The 20,464-nt window shown below is 36.4% G+C and overlaps 3 protein-coding genes across 4 annotated transcripts in view; 2 read left to right on the top strand and 1 right to left on the bottom strand.

Moving 5' to 3' along the window:
* The window catches only part of LOC137926840 (uncharacterized), a 39,084-nt gene extending 28,025 nt beyond the window's left edge, over window positions 1–11,059 (top strand). Inside the window, exons 2-12 of the mRNA XM_068770559.1 lie at window positions 340–517; window positions 1,235–1,469; window positions 1,569–4,297; window positions 4,374–4,580; window positions 4,659–4,826; window positions 4,913–5,048; window positions 5,182–5,388; window positions 6,403–6,570; window positions 8,054–8,337; window positions 9,403–9,572; window positions 10,568–11,059. Coding sequence (XP_068626660.1) covers window positions 340–517; window positions 1,235–1,469; window positions 1,569–4,297; window positions 4,374–4,580; window positions 4,659–4,826; window positions 4,913–5,048; window positions 5,182–5,388; window positions 6,403–6,570; window positions 8,054–8,337; window positions 9,403–9,572; window positions 10,568–10,939 — 4,854 coding nt within the window. The 3' untranslated portion in view covers window positions 10,940–11,059. The remainder of the gene's footprint in view (window positions 1–339; window positions 518–1,234; window positions 1,470–1,568; window positions 4,298–4,373; window positions 4,581–4,658; window positions 4,827–4,912; window positions 5,049–5,181; window positions 5,389–6,402; window positions 6,571–8,053; window positions 8,338–9,402; window positions 9,573–10,567) is intronic.
* A 737-nt stretch (window positions 11,060–11,796) lies between these two features.
* The window catches only part of capt (adenylyl cyclase-associated protein 1), a 32,996-nt gene continuing 24,328 nt past the window's right edge, over window positions 11,797–20,464 (bottom strand). For both annotated transcript variants that reach the window (XM_068770610.1, XM_068770609.1), the window contains exons 7-9: window positions 19,668–19,874; window positions 13,205–13,348; window positions 11,797–12,684 (exon numbers count right to left, since the gene is read on the bottom strand). In XM_068770610.1, coding sequence (XP_068626711.1) covers window positions 12,595–12,684; window positions 13,205–13,348; window positions 19,668–19,874 — 441 coding nt within the window. In that variant the 3' untranslated portion in view covers window positions 11,797–12,594. The remainder of the gene's footprint in view (window positions 12,685–13,204; window positions 13,349–19,667; window positions 19,875–20,464) is intronic.
* LOC137926595 (uncharacterized) lies at window positions 14,167–18,766 on the top strand. The gene is made up of 6 exons (XM_068770263.1): window positions 14,167–14,444; window positions 14,539–14,664; window positions 15,800–16,022; window positions 17,128–17,381; window positions 17,696–17,917; window positions 18,465–18,766. Exons 1-6 carry the CDS (start codon window positions 14,211–14,213, stop codon window positions 18,669–18,671), a joined length of 1,266 nt encoding a protein of 421 aa, XP_068626364.1. The 5' UTR covers window positions 14,167–14,210; the 3' UTR covers window positions 18,672–18,766.

Genomic DNA, 20,464 nt, shown 5'->3' with positions numbered 1-20,464 from the left:
GAAAGGAAATAATATATAGCTACTTCCGCCATGCAGCAGTAGTCGTGTAATAAAGTGCACCGCCCGCCAGCTCGTGATAAATGCGCATGCGGCTAACAATGCAAATTACACAACTACCACCGTTAATCTACTTCAAACGTGTTTAACCCCTCCACGGGGCATCCTCAGGAGATGTCAGACCGACCAGTGCCGAACACCGAGTGAGCTCCATTTCGCGCATTTACAAGATTATTTATTATCATTCAAAATGAGTCAATCTTAATCAATGAAAATCTCTTATAGATAGATAAAAGATATTTTTAATAACTACATTAACATTTTAAACAGTCTGTATTACAGAACGAATATCGGTTCGCTGGCGGGGGTTACCCACGTGTAGCCGCCAGCAATGGAAGTAGCGGAGGAGGACTATGTTCAGCCGCGTTGGTAGCAGGTGCTTTGTTGGCGGCCGTTGCGGTCCTCGCCGTCGCTGCCCTTGCCTTTTACATGGGTGCACTCAGACCTGACAACGGTGAACGTGAGTACTAACCTACATTAATACATAATATTATGTCTTACGGATAACTTATATAGGGTGATACTGATCTATGTATATAAGAATATACGAAAGAAGGCGATGGACATCAGGTTAGGACCAGAAATAAAAATAATCTAGTTATACCTCTCTCCGACTCTTTTGTGAGTTAATATGATATTACAATACGATCGCATGTAATGTCACTATATTATCATGTAATAAATTCAAAAAGTTTATTCAACAAACTTAGTTGGTAAAAACATATTTCAGTGTGGATGTGCTTATAAGTGATAATATAACGTTGAAATGAACGGCTATACTATTTTATGAAGCATATAAAATAGTGACCACAAAAAAGCCGTCTAAGTTTGTAGCGGTCTCTTCTCAGATCAGAATGTGTTTAGGGAGTTCTATGTAATTGGAGTTTCGACCAAATTGTGATCTTCTGGCATTCTCTTCAAAACGTACACAAGTGGTCACAGTAGATTATCCTATATGTATAATAATGTATGTATTGTATTGTTTGAGTCCTTTTTGAGACTTTGAGAACCATCTCATAAAAATAATCGCAGTCCATAAACCCATAAGCAATTCCTATGTTATACGATAGAAGTACAAAAATGATTACTAAATTTGATAAGACTGTTTACAAAGTTACTAAATAGTTGTACGTTTATTACAATAATACATTTTAAACAAAGTTTTTTGCTATTGCAGCAATAATGACTTTTGAAGGTAATTTTCGAGTGACAAGAGGAGACGTTTATGGAGGAGTACCAGGTAGCCCTGCGTGGAACGAGCGTGCGAGGCGGTACAGCGTAGGGTTACAACAAGCTTTTACTGCGCCATCGGCCTTACGGCAGGCCTTTGTCGGAGCTATTGTCACCGGCTTTGGTGATCGCAAACTAGATGTTCATTTCAGAATATACTTGGACAGGAGAAAAATTCCCAGGTGAAACACACAATAATTATTATTTTTTTCGAACGTAATACAATAAAATGTTAGGAAATTTATTTATACTTCTTTACTAAATCAATTTATCTCTTTCAGTTCGGTATCAAATATAGAAGAATCACTTAAAAATGTTATAGTCCAAGATTTACTATCTAAACAGCCTTCGTTTGGGCAAATAAAAATAGATGTATCTAGTATAGCAATTAAAAGGGATTTACAGCATACTTACCACACAGAGTCACAAGTAAGAGAAGTTTTAAATGAAACTTTAGCAAATTATAATCCAAAACAATCTTCAAACCAAAATGCAAGCGATAAAACACTGCAAAGTAGAATAGGAGTTGTTCGTAAAACTACAGTTAAACCTATAAAAAAAGGAGATCCCGATGAACCAGATATAGATACTGAAAACATTCCAGTTGTGCAGGGATCTTTCCAAATTACGAAAACAGAAGCTGATATAACAGAAAATAAACATAGTAATGTCCCAGCTAGACGTGACGAAAAACTCAATCATAAACCAACAGTAAAGTCTACAAGTACAACGAAAGTATCAACGACAAAAATAACAACGACAAGAGCTCCACCCAATATTTCCACTACTACCAGTTCTACTCCACCAAAACTACGCCCATTTACAATTAAATCTAATTTAGGAATAAAAACAAGAAGTACATCAACGCCAAAACCAGAAACACTCAAAACTACAAAAACAACGATAACTTCGACACCATCTACAACAATGTCAACTACCCTTTCATCAACTGTTATCCAAAGTACTACAGCTAATGTTTCGCAAATATTATTTGATCTTCTGACAAATGATAACCATAATAAGGATTTACCAAAGATTGATACATTATTTACCGTACCACATGTAATCGATAATGAACCCTGGCGTCCAATAACCCGACCATACTTTGAAACAACAACATTAAAGCATCTTCCAATTGCTGCTGGAGAAACATCTGGTGAACAAATGGCAAAAGACCGAATCGGAGTTGCGGAGGTAGTAGAAGACATGTCAATATTGGAAAGTATAATAAGTCCAATACCACCAATACCGCCAATACATTATACAGAGAAATCTACACCAAGATCAGCAGGTCTTTATGATATAGATCCAAATTTATCGGCTGACATTTACGTACCTAGTCCTGTTTACACAAGTTTTACCCTTCCAACATTTGCTCCTCCTTTAAAAGACATGGAGACTTTGGGATCAATGTATCCAAAACCTTTTCCTTTACCAGTTGATAAAATTAGTTCGGCAAAGCAAGATACTAAAGTTAAGAACACAAACGATGAGGATGACGGGAAGCCAATTATGCGGCCTCCTAAAGAGAAAACGACTTCTACAGTGATAAACGTCTTGCAAATGGGTCAACATGATAACAGTACTGAAAAAGTGGCAATTGATGGGAATTTAATTTTAAAAAAGCATAATTTAACTGGATTAAAAACTAATACTGGATCGAACATCACAACGACTTCTGAAAACGACTTCTCCACTGAAAAGATACATACTACTTCGCCAAAGACCGTAGCATTAGCTGATAAGCAAAATATTAACGATTCAACCAAAGAAATTTCTACACGACGTCCTAACGACAAAGTTTCTATTATTCCTATAACAAATACTCCGCATCATACTTGGGAATTAGTGAACACATCAACAAACGAAAATGACAATTTTACTAAATATTCGCCTGAAAAATATTATAATGACACATTGCAAGCCATTATTACAAAAAATGATGCTATTTTCCCTAATACAACGCCAAAATTTCCAAGTAAAATTTCAATATTGAGAAATTTAACCGATATAATTAAAAAATATACACATAGCACGGTGAAACCCCAGAATATTGAAGTTAGCAAAATAGATGTTGAAGAAAGCGATGATGAAATGGAAATGACTGGGTCAGTAGAAGTAATACCAGAAGAAGAGATTGAAAGTACTACAGCCAGGATAATAACATTAATGCCAGTGAAATCTAATCTCGGCGGAAATAGACCTTTAAGGCCGAGACCAAAGATAAAAAACGAAAGTGAAATAGTAAAAGAAAACTTACGAAGCTTTTTCAATAGTGCTGTTCAAGCTCAAAAACTAATAGAAGAAGTTAGTACTGAAAATTTTATGCCAATCTTTAACCATCCCGATGGTGATAGTGATGATTTATCAATAGCGACGCCTCCCGACGATGATGGTTATAAAATAGAGCATCATGAAGTAATTGCCAATATGCCAGATAAAGGGGAAAGTTCTGACGATGTTCCCATAACATCATCAACTGGCAATAGACTTCCTAAATCGAGCAGTGATTTAAATTCTTCGAAACAAATGAATTTAGACCGGACCTCAAACAGTTTTTTCGGCAGCGATAACAATATTCCCGAAGGGACCTACAAAGTATCTTACCATGTCACGGGAAGTGTTAGCAGTAAACAGGCAAATAGAACTCAAAAACTCCCTGCATATGAGCTAGCATTAGAGCCTGATGTAGTGTTAGAGATCCCGATAAATCAAACAAACGCACTCACAATTGACAAATTAAAACAATTAGCGAGCCTCGCTACAATAACAGAATATAATAACAGCAGTTTATTTCGTCCGCCCGGTGGTGTAATATCAACAAAAGCCATACCTTCAAGTTATACCCTTAACCAAGCAGGTTTCAAAATACTAACAAAAACATACCACAAAACACAACCTTCGAAGTCAGAAGAAAATAGTATAACTCTCCCCGAAAAAACCCACAGCAAACCTTTGTCAACCGAACCTGAAAGGGTAAATGAAGTAGTAAAAGACCCAGTAAAAGAAGGTAAATAAAATTATACAAAAATAAAGTTATTTTTATTAGAATACATCTTTAACAATGTGTTCTTTATAACTTTCAGATAGCTGCAATAATGTGACGTCGTTTCGATGTTCAACTGGACTTTGCTTGCCTATTACTTCTAGATGTAATCGCCTCATGGATTGCCCGGAGGGAGAAGATGAACATGCCTGTTCTTGCGCTGATTATTTGAAAGCAGAATTTTCACAGACAAAGATCTGTGACGGTGTCGTAGACTGTTGGGATTACTCCGACGAAAACAAATGTGGTAAGGTACAATATTTATCTAAACCTAGCTGTTGAAGAGAGTTATGTGATGCAGTAAAATTTAAACTATTTCTTGCAGAGTGGTGTGATGAATCTCAGTACGTTTGTTCTAATGCAAGACAGTGCATAGATATGTCTCGCGTTTGTGATGGTACACCAGACTGCCCTCTCGGAGATGATGAAAAAACCTGCGTCGCACTCTCTGATGAAATAGAAAATAACGAAGTTGTACCATATAATGAAGAAGGTAAGTCACATTTCTAAATCTTTTAACTTTAGCAATTTTTTTAGTGCAGTATGTTTAATCGTTATTTGTTATTAAAACTTTTTTAGGTTTTGTAATGGTTCGAAAACGTGGCGAATGGGGACGATTGTGCGTAGAAAGTTTTGCAGATGTGGTGGCTGAGGCGCATAGTTCTTTGAAATTACCTGACCTTGGTAGAGCCGTTTGCCGTGCTATGACTTTTAGGTAAACAGAAAAAATGTTTATTTACTTTGAATTACGTTTATATACTTTGATTTCAATATAATTACAATGTATCTTTGCTACGATTAGTGATATTCAATTAACAAACTTGTGACTATATCGTTCGATATTCCAGTGGTTCGAGATGGGCTCGTGAGGCACGCGAGGGCCGACGCGTCAGTTCCGCTGGGTATTGGGAGGTGTGGCATAACGTGGCCGCACGAGCGGCAGACACGCGCCTTACCTTTCGCCGCGCCGAGTGTTCGCGGCGCCGAGCATTACGCGTGCGCTGCGAGGACCTCGAATGTGGAGTTCGGCCGCATGCCGACGTCCAACAACCGAGGTACGCAAGTTTCTCTGTAATAAACGTCATATTATCATCACAATAGCTTTGCAAGTAGATAAATGCGTTTAAATCAATGAACATAATTATTTTTAAAAACGACACTTATACTTGGAACTATTCTATTGCCTATCGCCGGCCCACTAAAGAATGAATAAAAAGATTGAAGTGAAATCTTTATTTATTATTTTATCTAATTATTAACAACGAGTGCATATAGGAATATGTTTTTTATTTCTATTCCTTACTATATATTTTGAATGTAACCCATGAAGGGTTACATTCAAAATATATTATTCTATAATTCATGTTGTACTACACTCTAATGCCTTAAGACTTGATTAACTTCAAATATTTGACAGGTGTCAGTGGTTTTAAGTTATTGTGTTATTTGTACATTAAAATTGTCTTTTAAATACAATAAAATTTCTGATATGTCTTCCCCTACGAACCCTCCCTAAATGTGCCTTGACCTAAATATGTTAAAAATATAGAGGAATAAGTCGAGCCGTTCTCGTATTTTTGTATACTATCACATTTGGCTAATTGTCAATGTTTTATTCATACATAGATACTTGCTATCCCCCGCACGCCTTGCGAACTTAAATGGTCCTCTCAACTATCCTTACGGGAGGAACTTCGTAAATTCCTTAACTGACCTCTCCTTCTGCGAAAAAAATATTCCTGCCAAATTTTAAGTCTCTTAGCCTTACGATTGATTTCACATATGTCTTTTATGTAAATATACATATACATATAAATATAAATTATGTGTATATATATATATATATATGTAAATGTATATGTATTGTGCCAAACACGAGCCGGTAGACACGATGTACATAAGCCCCATTAGGACGGCGTCTATCGACTAACATAATGATGATGATGATGATGATATATAGACTGTGATTGTGAGGCAAATCAATAGTCTTTTGCCTCAATGTGCAACGACTAGTAGTAAGTGGTTAGCAGTGGCAGCATTGTCGGTACGTGTGGCGGTGTGTTGGGTAGGGAAGTATCTCACGAGCGCGTGCGGTGGGGCAGGGTGGTGGGCGGCGGAGGAGCTGCGGCTGGCGCGTGGCCGTGGCAGGCGGCGCTCTACCGCGACGGCGACTTCCAATGCGGCGCCACCCTCATCACATCCCAGTGGTTGCTCTCTGCCAGTCATTGCTTTTATCAGTAAGTATTTTTAATAAATACATTTGAAAGTTGTGTTTTCGGATAGCGCCGATAGATGGCACTACAACTTGACCGGATCGTTAATCGTCGGGTAGACGCATATAAGACAAAGCTCGGTTCAGACGTAATTTATTAACTAAAAGAAATTAATAGTGTCGAGGATGTAAAACTTTTAAAGAGGTGAATATATAGCTCATTTGCTGTATATTTTATGGTACCACACCAACCTACCCAAAAATCAATGGTTTCAGAAATACTAAATATCGTAATCACAATGTACTAAGGAAAAGCGTTTTCAAAATTAAGATTTACTGACTGTTCAAGCACACTTTATTGGCCTGACGCATTCCAATAGTGTTTCAAAATGATCAATTTATACAGATAATTTGGAAATAGGTGTAAAAACTTTTTACTGGCAAATATGCTTATTGCTTACTACTTTAAGTATTTTACACTATAGGTGTCACCTATCATACTGCATACATTTCATTTTAACACGCGCTGCCATTTTTTATTAAGTATATTCTCTTCTTCTTTACAAAATTCTTCTGGGTTATTTTTCATCCGTTGCATAAGATATACTATTAACGTTTTAAAGTTGCATTTTAATTTTTATTTTCAACCCATAGACGCCCACTGCAAGGCATATGCCCCTTAAGATGTCTATAGGAGGACATAACATAATAGCCACGTTTGACAGGCGGGCAGGACGCTCCTGCCCCTCTTCTGGATACTTGTTTTTATCTGCTTAATGTACCTGGATATACCTTTGCTATTTTTTTATTAAATTACTTCGTAATAGAAATCAATAATCAAGTTTCGTTGTATCTTAAAAGTCATTGACGCTGAATGGACGTTATTTTCATTCATTTATTCATTAAATTTATGGGAGAGGCGAGTATCCTGTAGTGGACCTCCTATGGCTAAAATGATGATGATGTTGATGATCATAATGCCAATCGAAAGACTTCCATTGAAAAGCATAGGTCTCCCCAAAGGCACAGGCATAAAATCGCCACTATGACCGGTCTTGCGCTGTCCGTATCCACTTCCCACGACTTTGACTTTATCCGCCGGTCTACCTGCCGGCGGGAAACGTGCCGTGTCTACTGGCCCGAGGTCGCTACTCGGGAGCCTTTCCATTGCAACTCCAGACATGATTGTTGCTCTCACGGGCGACCTTGTGTTGAAATGCTAAGGGGATATTATCGACGAGTAAGAGTCTAAGCCGATATTCCCTGATGGAGGTTCTTGAACTCCATGAAGCGCCTGTAATTTAAAAGAATGCTTGCTTTCTAATGCATTGTAATTATAATAATTTTAAAAAGTCCCGAGCTTACCTTAAAGACAGTCTAAGGGTAGGTGGCCTCCGTACTCTGCCGGAATTTGCCAATGCCAATTCAGCAGCAGTGAGAGTCCGGTCATGATTATGCTGATGATGATTATTGATCATTTGCTACTATTAACTATGTTTTAAACATAGGGCCACAGAGGCGCACTGGGTGGCACGACTGGGTGCGTTGCGTCGCGGTGCGTGGCCACGTGGTCCGTGGGAGCGCGTGGCGCGGGTGCGACAGCTCGTACTCCACCCACGGTACGCAGCCCGAGGGTTCCGCAACGATATTGCACTGCTGCGCGTAGAACCTCTGCAGTTGCACGCCCGCCTGCGACCAGCTTGTCTGCCGCCATCACGCACCCCTCCACCAGCGGGACGACACTGCACTGTTGTCGGTTGGGGACAGCTGTATGAGCACGAACGCGTCTTCCGTATGTACTTACTTATTTACCTTTTATGTCTTAATTTTTTACTATTTATGTTTTTTATCTTGACTAATTTGCTAGCTTAATAGTATTTCTAGTTTCTGCAGGTTCGAAGCACAGATGGAGTTTAGTCTTAACTTTTTTTTATTGGTAGCAAAGCTTGAGAGCTCCCACGGTAACTTTGTCTCGGGCCGCTACTTTCCGCTATATTATCAGAATATGAGGACGTTGAGCTCTTAGTTTGCTAAGACGAGCGCTCCATGTAGTGATCTTGGCACATGGACCCCCGAAAAGGGATCTTGGCTTAGGTTGGCCGGTTGCTATTGCCTGACTAACCACTTCGAAAAGCGTTAGTGCTTCGAGAAGTGATGGAAGAAACTCCAGCAACGCTTTTTATGTTCTACATAACTTGTCTTAATATCGTCGCGGCGTCCAAAGACTCGAGGGCGGACTCAGAACGGCACGGCGGGTGCCGGGTGGTGTTTATGACATTTAAACGTTACACCGTCCTGGGGCCGAGAAATGTAGTCGGTGTTCCGTCATCGATCATCATTAACCAGAACAAATATGAAACAAATCGCAGTTATAAATAGTCATATTGTCACGCATTTCTCGCCGACATTGACGATCTTACATCGAGTAAGAATCGTAAATAATCGTTGTATACCGGGTAGGTTATCTCCAATCGTAGTAAGAAACATTGCTAGACTTCTTTCCGTCACTTCTCCCGAGAGCGTTACCTCTCTGAAATTATAAGAATGATAGCCCGACAAAAGAAACCGATAAATACGGCCCCCTCGGCGAGTTTAAATCAGAATTCTAAAACGCAAAATGACGCAAGTGTAAAAACTTGGCAGCCTTCCTATCCGGTGAAAAATATACGTAAAGACCCGGGCCAAAAGAACTGCGAGCTTATTCACTTATAAAGTGATTTAGCTTAAACACCTCCACAAAATAACACTTATTAGGCCAACCACAACTCCCAAAGGAATATAACTGCGCTAGACTGATAATAAAAAATGTGCCAATGTATATGTTCTTGTCTAAAATTAAAAATTAATTCTTCATCAGCGGACACTCTACAAGAAGTGGAATTGCCGGTGATTTCGACAGCTGAATGTCGGCGACGCACGCGACTGTTGCCGCTATACCGCGTCACCAACGACATGTTCTGCGCAGGCTACGAACGCGGTGGTCGAGACGCCTGCCTTGGAGACTCCGGTGGCCCACTAATGTGCCAGGTGACATATTTTAATATATTAGTTCATTAATGTAACTTGTCAGTTCTGCGCGCTATGTGGTCTGCCTACTGCCACTTCAAATTCCCAATCATCTGATCTACGTCGATTCAGTTTCATTTATATAAGTAACTTCTCATTGCTGATTCGTGTCGCGGCAAGCTTTTTCTACTATCTTTTCAGTTTTCGTAAAGCTTTACAGAGCTTTGCACGTTAGTGTTGCACGCCTTTGTAACTTCACCAGTCCAGCGAGTAAGCGATCATTCTCTAGTCTTTTTCTTTCTAAAATGCCGATAACTACAGACTTCTATACCATTGTAGAACGACTTTTCTACCATTGTAGAACGACTGTACATGGCTAAATTCGAATGGTACTGAACGCTGTTATACTTTGTGGCTTTTACAGCTTCTTCGGACTTAGGGCTCGCGGATCCGAAATCCTTAGAACGGTAAAACAATACCAGCTTTTATATTGTGAAACTACCCTACTTACTTCGCTAGTAAAGCGTGTTGGACGCATTGGCAACGAACTTTAGCGAAGCCAATGCACGGGATGAGAATGGAGTGAGAGCCTCACATGAGTGAAGAACCGCGACTATATCAATGTGGATACGTAATAGCGTCGCTACAAAAAGTCGCCACGGGCGAGAGGCCTACGCGATATCAAATTTACGTTGCCAAATATTATTTATGTTATTACGTAAATACTTTTTTTCCTAAACGTTTTATAATTTTTCTAACGCTGCACACCTGACGAAATTATTTGATATGGCACTACAAGGCAGGCTGTGCCTAGTGTAGTGTTTTTTTTTATTACTTTTAATATTTTTCTTTGTTATTAGTTATTGTAATTTCAGATATTGTGAAAGTAAGATTCATTACTATTTTATACGTATATAAATACAACCTTACCGACCTGACTCGTCAACTATTTATTTAGACTTTTATCGCATATGTTATTGTTTCAATCCTCAATAAAACAAAATTACTCTTTACAGGAGGGTGGCAAATGGTACATCTACGGAGTTACAAGTAACGGATATGGATGTGCTCGCGCAAACCGACCCGGGGTCTACACAAAGGTTTCCAATTACATTGACTGGATTGATAGTGTTATAGACACTTACACGCCCCACAAAAACGGCACGACGGTCAGTGAAGACTCCACGTCCAACGAAGACTTTTACGTGGATTTAGAAACAGCAGAAAACAGAAGGCGCATATCTGTTGATAGCTGTAAAGGATTCAGGTGTCCTCTCGGAGAATGTCTACCCTTGTCCAGTGTTTGTAACGGATTTCTAGAATGTTCTGATGGTAGCGATGAGCGATACTGTCAGAGGACGACCCAAAATACTTCAAACGCCAATTGATAAGAAGAATGTTAATAGCCAGTAATATTTTTTTCCGATTTCGACTGATATTTTTAAGTAGCATTAAGTTTTTCCAATAACTCTAGCTACGGCTTTCAATGTTATCGCACCTTAAGGAAATTTCTTAACCAGTCCGGGCATTGTACATATAGAATTTATATGCCCAACTATTTTATTTTCTTACTCGTGCTAACTACTTATAAAACTTACTATTTAAAATCTATTTATTGCAATTGCATGGATTTCCTTTTTCGTTTGAATTGTTTTAATTCAAATGGACGACGTAACCCATGAAATTAAAATATGAAATCTTTTACATATTTGTGTTTTATTTTATGCCTTTATACATACGTTTTTACTGAAACAAGAAAGTTTATCAATTAAATTCTTCACAAAATATTTTTAATAAATAATCAAACCAAATATGATCACGCCTCACCATTGTTAAATAGGTTTTAAAATTAAGAAAGGTACGTAATCGTAGACGCTGCAAAGCATGGCAACGTAGGTATGAGGTAACTTTTTTAATAAATAAGAAATATTGTTTACTGTAGTAATCATTTTTGACTTAATTTCATGACATGAAATTTTAAAAACATTTTCCATAGGTATAAGTTTGTGTATAAATATTAGAATTAAATGTATTACATGCATCTCATTTTAATTTAGAATTTTCTATAATTATTTGAAACACAGTTTTCAAAGTTATTATTATACTTCCTCGTTAAAGATATCAGTTATTAGTATATTAATAGCATTTTTCAGTTTGTGAAAGCATTTGGCTTCGTCGTTTATTTTTTAAAGGTAAAAGATTACAAAGGAAAAGACACAGATCATATTATAAATGAAAAACCACATGTCTTAAAAATTAATTTTAATCTCTCCAAAAAATAAATAAAAACTTCAAATAAGCATGGCGAAATAAATAATGTCAATCGTTACATTAAAAAAATACAAGAAATGTTTATCATTATAGCACACTAATACTTTCACATGGACATGAATTGTAATAATAATCAATGAATAACAATGAGTCATATAAATGATTACAATGCGATTGTTAATTAATTAAACATAGAAAGTAATACTAGAGAAAGTCCAAATATAGTTACGCTCGTCGGGGTTTTGTATTCACTCTATTTAGTTACATACAGTTAATATATAAATAAAAGAATGCAAAGTTTTTATATCAAACTGGAGACGACACTCCTTAAGCTAGCCTAATCTATTCGTACCGAGCGGTACTGCAATTCTTCTACTCCGAAGTCAAAATGAAAATATCAAAAAGATCGAATGTAAGGAACATCTTTACATTACACAAAGGCCAGTAAATACTTGAATTAGTATTTCTACGTCATATAAGTTTTGTATCTTAAACTCTAAAATCGAGCGAAGTGAGCAAGAAACGAATAGATTATATAGGACTAAATGAATTCACACGTCCGGAAACACGTACACGATACTAACCTAGGAGTTAATGTTACTTTGTGCTGCGACGCGATCGCGAGGCGGATCGCGTGGAGTGGGCGAATCTCGAACTAGACCGTGCAAAAGTTTATGAAGTAATGGAAAACGATCCGCCTGCAGAGACGGGGCGTAAGTTGAGATATTAGCATATAGATTCCGGCCGGTGAGTTGCTGGCGGCGCGACGCCTCTAGCCCTTGTTCTCGACGGGCGAGGTAGTGAGGCCGGTGGGCGGCTTATTCAATATTGTCTTGAACTGCTCAGGTATCGGATATTCCGACTGAAATCAAAATTATTAATTTTAGCACATAAAAATCGCGCTGTGTTTTTTTAATAAAAATAAACGAAAACAACACTTCTACCAATTCAGCTACTAACGTTTTTAATTAAAGCAAGAAGAAGTATATAGAAAGCAAAAAATTCAAAATTGCGAGGCATGTAAAAACAATACTACAGAGAAAATTAAATCATGTTCCTCTCAAATCTTTAACGACGATAAAAACTATAAAAAGTTGGCTGGGATGTAATAAAGTCAAACATCATATACTAAGCAGGAAAAAAAATGTAAGTATTTTTTTTAATATTATTAATGATGCCTAGTACTGATTTTGATAAAATTTAAAATTGCATTATTAACGTAATTATTTAAAAGTTTAAAATCGTTAGGAGTTGAATAATTGAAAGTTTATAAAGACATATTTAGGTGACACTTACTTCTTTTCAACATATACTATCCGAAATAACAACGGAATTATATGACACAGCGATGTTAAATTGAAAGAAATAAATTAATGGCTTACGTAATCTCCGTTGGCATTTGGCACGAGGACATTCATCTCGGAAGACTTGGAGCTTACGATCTCGACATCCACCGATTCCTGCGAGAGGTAGATCTGGCACCCGTCTGTCTTATCGATCGAGATAGTAGGCACCTTCCCCAGTACCTGAAATAGATGTTTCGATTTTTAATGCACCCCACCAGTCTCTCTGCCAATACAGCTAGAGGGATTTAACTCTAGACTGTCCAGTAAAAGATTAACGATTTCACGAACGGAATTAACATTTCATAAATTAAATAAAACCCATATACAAAGTTTGTTGAGTGTTCCCCATGTCTCTTCCTAGTACAATAATGTCAGATGGATAACCAAATCATATGACATTAATGTACATAGCGGACTTATTCAGTAAGAAAAATTTATCTTGTTTGTCTTGTATTATTACTTTTAATACATTCAAACACCTCTACCACTAGAATCTATTTCGTTGGGAGTAATATAAAATGTTTAAAGTCCAAAAGCAGTTCACTTCATTCAGCCTTAAGCCTTCTTTGATCTCTCGTTTTCCACTCCAAAATTTTAAAACATAGGGCATTGGTATTTGTATACTCAACCACAAATTATTACGTATAATTAATTTTGAAAACAAATGTATCGTATTATTTTTATAAAAGTTAAAACCTAAAGATAGACAACGATAAAAAAACTAATTTTGTAATTCGGAATTTATACTCGCCACGCAAAGTTTTAAACGGTATTTACAAAATTTTGATTAATAATAAAATAAATATTTTAGATCAAGATGTTTTAATATTTCAATAACTTTTAGCGAAAATACATATTTTTTTATAAATAATACAGACTCGTTAATGTTAAGAATAATGAACGCAGCTTTAAAATTACAAAGAAAAATCATTCAAAGAAGGAACATTGTCACATCGCTGTCAGACTCAACGTCTGCAACATTTTTTATAACATGTATACAAAGAAACAAAGCAATTTTCTCGGAAAAAGCTTATGATTTTAGATGTTCGCGTGGTTCATAAAATTTGCAGTCGTGTTTCCATTGGTGTATTTGCGGAAAATAATGACCATTGAGGAGACTGTGGCAAATGACTTCAACAGCAAAGTTAATACCGTGAACCCGTGGAACGTGGCCACTTTAATAGAAAATATTATACATAAATACGGAGGAGTACACGGAAAATATTGTATGAATTATTTATATACTTTTTATGCTTATCTAACGCTCACAAACTTGGTTAGTGTTTATATAATGTTAAATAACTATTCAACATGTCTAAATTTAAACATTGACTTTATTATTATGATCAAACATATTATTTTCTTTATAGGTTTTTTTTCTGTTTAAGTACGTGTCGACAACACTTTTTATGTTCAGATACATGAAGAGTTTTTACAGTTCTGTACGAAAATTGCTCGTTCAAAAATACTCAGAGTTTGAAGATATAAAATTACAAGTGAGTGATAATTTGCAACGAATTTTATACTCCAGTACATACCTCTAGTGCATTCTTGTATATGAGGTAATAATATATAAGTAAAAATTGATATCCACTGAAACGAATGACATAAATTTCGTTTAAAATTATAGAAACAAAAAGTTAAGATAATTCTATAAAAGGATGCTGGAATCTTCCGGAATCTTTTTTATTTCTCAATGTGAAGCATACATTATCCCAAGTAAAATAGACTTCATTACATTTAAAGTTTATCAGACGCAAAAGTTTTGACGCTTTTGCAAATATATTTAGTTTATAAATTGATTTTAAATGATCTAACGTAAATGGGACAGATTTTCGTATTATTTTCGAGTAAATATAAAAAACTATATTTTTGAATAACATTTAAAATTTCATAGCTGTTTCGTGTTTTAAGTGTATCGGAATTATGGACTAAATTGTTAGTTAATAAGAATTAGTGACATAACGGCTTGGGAGTTTAAAAGTCAAACAACTTTTTAACAAAACGTGGCACTACTGCTTTTTAAATACATATCTATTTAGAAAGTGCATCCTATTTACTTCGTTATTTCACTTACTACTGGACTTACAATACTAGATTAGTATACATTATTTTATTACTTTTAGCTAGTTTAATCATATATATTATAAAAGAAAACATGCAGACTTTTCGGTCGTTGAAAACAAAAAAATAAATGTTGTAATATTACAGTTGACCTTTAATGAATTAAATTTATGACCGTAATCCTTTCTATGCAATTAATATTGGAATGGCGTACCGTACCCAGCTTGGTTAGACACAATTTTTTATTCATCGGAAATATCTCTCGTTACAAATATAAATCTTTTTAAAATACAATCCGTTTTATCAAACCTACAAAGATGGTTTTAATGATTACATATATGTATATATCATCATCGTCATTTGTCGTATTAGGTCTTCTGATAGACATAAACCTACCCCCATAGATTTACCGGCTGGAAGCAGCCTGACGGACGTTCTTGTTACGAGAATCTATACGTATATATAAATAGCTTAAATTTCCTACGTGCCAAATAAGATCCTGTGTACAATTTTCCTAAATTTTGAAACGTTCAAAGTATTTTTTTTGAATAATCAATCCATATTTAGGCTGAAATTATAAAAACAAAGATAAGTGTGCGCGAAGCGGAGCTGAGGGAGCAAACAGAAAACCTGCAGCGTGCCCTGGACCGCTTGCACGAGGCGAGAGCGCGCGTACGAGAGATCGTAGCGGACGGCGATGAGCTCCGCCGTGCCTTTGGGAACTCCGCCAAAAATCCCGATATCGCGGCGCAAAAACTTCCCGAGCAAGGTCCAAAAGTTATACTAATACATTAAACCATTATTATCATCATGCCAGCCGATGTACGCCATTAGCAAGGCATAGGCCTCCTGTCTTGCGGTACCCATATCTAGTATAGACCTATTCACGCTAAGTATAGTGACTCGTTGTCTAGAACCTTTCAGCCCCAACGGTCGTCGGTCTCCTCCCACTGCCACTTCACACGATTAATTTTTTGAGCTACGTGCATGATCATCTGCAGATTTCCTCATTTCTAATTATTTCTCGCAACGAAGCTCCCAGCATAGCCCTGTCTGATGCTTTCTGGGTGACCTTCAGCCTTCTTATAAGGTTATCAATAACAGATCTCATACGTTGAGAAGATAAATAATCAACGCATTAATATCACCTATTTCGTATATCCTATCCTATCTATTTTGATATTACTTATCTAAGTAAGATAGGCCTAATATATAGCTATTTCCGCTATGTAGCAGATTTGTAATAATGGAGAGGAGGAAACATTCACCTGCTTGTTAAATATAGTTCCAATACCCTCGTGTATTATTACTTCTAACCGTTCCAACATATCCAGCCGTAATCCTTTGTTACATACAGGTATCTATTAAAGTGTAACGTTTCATATTACGTCAAATATAGTATTTTGTTACTTTTTTGAAGTTATAGCAATGTAAATGAACACGCTTCCTTCCTTCCTATTGAAAATCTTTGTGGGAAGCCTATACCCAGCAGTGGACATCTATGTATAATGTATCGTTAATTTATATATCCACTAACATAATTTAATGTTAATTACGAAGTTGCATGCTATTTAAGTTATAAGTGCTTCTATTTTTGCCATCAGCTATTTCGCGATTGTAATAGCAATTTGTAAAAAAAATACACTTTTTTAGAGCGATGAAATCCATAGAAATAAATGAAACAACAGCGGCTCAAGTTGAGTCTTGAGCCAACAAGCATTTTTCTACGATAAAAAAAACAAACGTTCTCTTTAAATTCAATTTCATCGCTTTAACTTGCCGATTACGATTAATATGAGACTATTTTAGATTACTTTCCCGCACCATAAAACCTTTTGTATATTTAAATGTTTATGTATGAACAATAAAAAATTTTAAATAAAATTTTACGTAACTAAAACTGACATTAAATTTTGGACACGAAACGTTTTCAGAGGTCCCGGCCGAAGACATTGAGTACGGAGAATTTGCACCGCCGGATCCTTCCAGTCCTGATACTAGCGTATACTCATCAGCAAGTGAGAGTCAGAAAGAGTGCCATGTGAAAATTGTCAAAGTCACGAACGTCTACAAAGTGTCGTACCTTAAGCACTTCATTAAACAAAAGAGACTGCGAAGAGCTTCAAAGCAAGCATTGTTGAAGAAAAAGGTGTAACGGTCATTTTCTATTTTATCTAAAAGCGTATCTTTTGCTAGAAATAATACGTGGAAATACTTCCTTTCATTTTTTATACCAATACGAAAACAGTATAGTTCACGGACCCTTCCGCTCCGTAAACTCATATCAGACGAAGCTGTAAAAGCCTTAGGGCTAGCAGCAAAAACATCTTCGAAACAGTACAGTACATACGAAAATATTTAATCTAATTAATATCTCTAAATTTCCTATTTACAATTCATAATTATTTTTATGATAATTATTTTTATAGATCAACAATAGACTTATAAGAACTGTTTATTTAGATGGAGGATATAAAGAAACTACTAGAAGACTGGCAGAAAACGCTAAACATGGTAATTAACAGTAAGCTAGCAAGTTTTGATGTCGACTCAAATCACATAGAGAGGGCTTCGCAAGAAGCCATGGGAGATTATACGAAACCGCAGTTGCGAGAATTCTCAGATTCTGACAGTGACCTCAGTTGGAACCAGAGTCCTTTCCGAAAATCCACATATTGCTTTCAGGTGAATTTACATATATTTATAGCTTCAAATCAATTCATTCTTCACACAAATATGAAAACAGAAAACAAAATGGCAACAATGTTTAGCTCAAATTATTACAGCCATAAAGTAAAACATCAAATCTTGTTATACATTTTTTACATGCACGTTTCGTTATCTCGGTGTTGTGTTTTAATAATATTGTTTATGTAATGAGCACTTGTATTTCATAGTATATTAAAACATGTTAGTAACGTGGGCAAACAATATAAATATCTGAAATATATGTATTTATAAGTATAAAATGTCGCTTTCTCGTATTACTAAACCATTAACTTAAAAAAATATTACTTATAAATCAAATAGTACAAAAAGCGGATACCATTTATGTTACACATCTGCATGTAAAGATTTGACAATATAGTTTGTCGTAAAGGATTTTATTTGAACAAATAATCGGGGCCCTAAAACACATATTTGCTAACTTAAATATTTACTTGGAATAAAATATCAAATAACAGATATTAATAAATAAAGCGAACGTTATTAAAGTCTCTATTTTATTTAGGACCCACCAGAAATGGCTCGAGAATATTACGACCATAGAGATTACGCAGTTGTGCAACCGGCCAGCGTGCCGTGCGAGTGGAATGGCGCCAGGCTGCACAACAACCTGTTCATTGTGGCCGAGGAGACCAGCAGCCAGATGGCCATCCAGGAGGTCAAAAGCGAGGACGACGAAGACTGGGACTGTCGCGACATGGTGTCTATGTGAATTGTTCTCCTATACCTGCTGTATATGTTTTAGAAAGACGTTTATTTCAAAACTTGTCTCTCCTTATTTTACCAATCTAACCCCTCTCGTATATTCAAAAAAATACTCAAAATTCGCAGAAATACCAATGTCACCAATGTTGCTCCATGAATTGCTCGTTTGAAATGGCCGTGGTCAGAACCACATCGCTCTTGCAACCAAGGACCGTTGGGGCTGACAGGTTTTAGCGTGGCGACTACAAGCCGGTAGACACTGTCTGGATAGGCCCTTCCATTAGTTGGACCGTTGACATAATCAGAGTCGCGAGAACTCGATCATCATCATTCCAGCTGTAGGACATCCACTATTGAATAAAGGTCTCCCCTATACATTTACAATAGGAGCGGCATCCTGCACGTATCCAACGACCATAACGAAATCGGCACTCCCACTCACAAGAGCCACTTCAATTTGATTACTGATTTGATCTCGTAATGACACGCCGAGCTTGCCGATAAGGCCTAGAGTGAGAGACCACGTTTTAATGCCGTTAATCATCGAAAGCCATATATAAAAATTTAAATTAATTGATTACAGTTATTACATATTAAAAAAAATGTTTTCTGTGTAAAAGTAACAGTGAACTTTTGTAAGCTCTTGCAAACAGTAAACTGCACAACCGTGCATGAAAAAGGTCTGACTTTTATTTTATAGATATCACAAAATTATTTCATGTGTACAATCACAACTTAAATCTCAAATGTTATATACAATATAAATATAATTAAAACTGTCGTTAAAAAATTACTAAATCAAGGCCTTTACTATGAAGTACATGTAAAAATTATATGGTTTGAACTTCAAATAACTAACGTTAAGAAATCAAATATTAAATTTACTTAATGTGATTTTTTTTCATTGTGGTTTGTTTATCCAGTAGTATTTTTGAAATACGCATTATTAAGTATTTAGTATAAAATTAAAACAATAAAATTAAGATATAATAAATAGACTGACCTGCATCTGTACGGACTGGCAGTTGACGAACTCCACGCTGGAGACGAGGTTGTCGAACACCACGGCACACTTGGTGCAAGAGTCCAGCACCACGCCGTTGATCTTACCGCGAACGGTGAGCGACGAATCGCGGCAGCGAAACATGTACACCACGTTGTTCATGTCAGCGTTCTCCACGACCAGCCCCGAGTTTCCTTTCTGATACTCCTGTTAATCAATAATTATAAAATATCATTGACTGGCTAGTATTATCATAATCAAAAATTTATCTTCCAATGATTATTTATTTAAACCTAGAATTACTTTCTGTGTGCTCCCAGAAAACGCGGGTATACAGTCAACAACAAAAAAGTATTTTTTTTTTCATTGTTAAAACATTGAAGAAAAATATATGTAATAAAAAGTTTATTACCAAGCCATGGACAAGTCTTTATTTAAATGGCAGTAGGAGTCATGAGTTGTTACTTTCAAACGCGACGGCTACATTGCTACCGAAAAAGCTGTACCACACCTAAGGTAAACGCGTCGAGGTGGAGGACGAGCGGAAAGTTTATTTAAGATTAATACTGTCGAACAAATCTTACGATATCGTTATACAATTAAAATATTGTAAATCTTAAGGTACAGCTGGCCATTTGAATTGCCAACAAAATTAAAATTATTACGTCTCTGTTCACAACCATCTCTAGATTTAATTGTATCCGTTATATATAGGACATTAATCATCACATTACGGTAATATTGCACATACCATTATTGATTTAGGCGAACTAATTACAATTGTATCCATCACAGTG

This window comes from Battus philenor, unplaced genomic scaffold (genome assembly GCF_028537555.1).
Source record: "Battus philenor isolate CCGP_79_NKW_IND1 unplaced genomic scaffold, ilBatPhil1.0.hap1 SCAF_3, whole genome shotgun sequence".
NCBI lineage: Eukaryota > Metazoa > Arthropoda > Insecta > Lepidoptera > Papilionidae > Battus > Battus philenor.
This window is presented reverse-complemented; position numbering and strand designations above follow the sequence as displayed.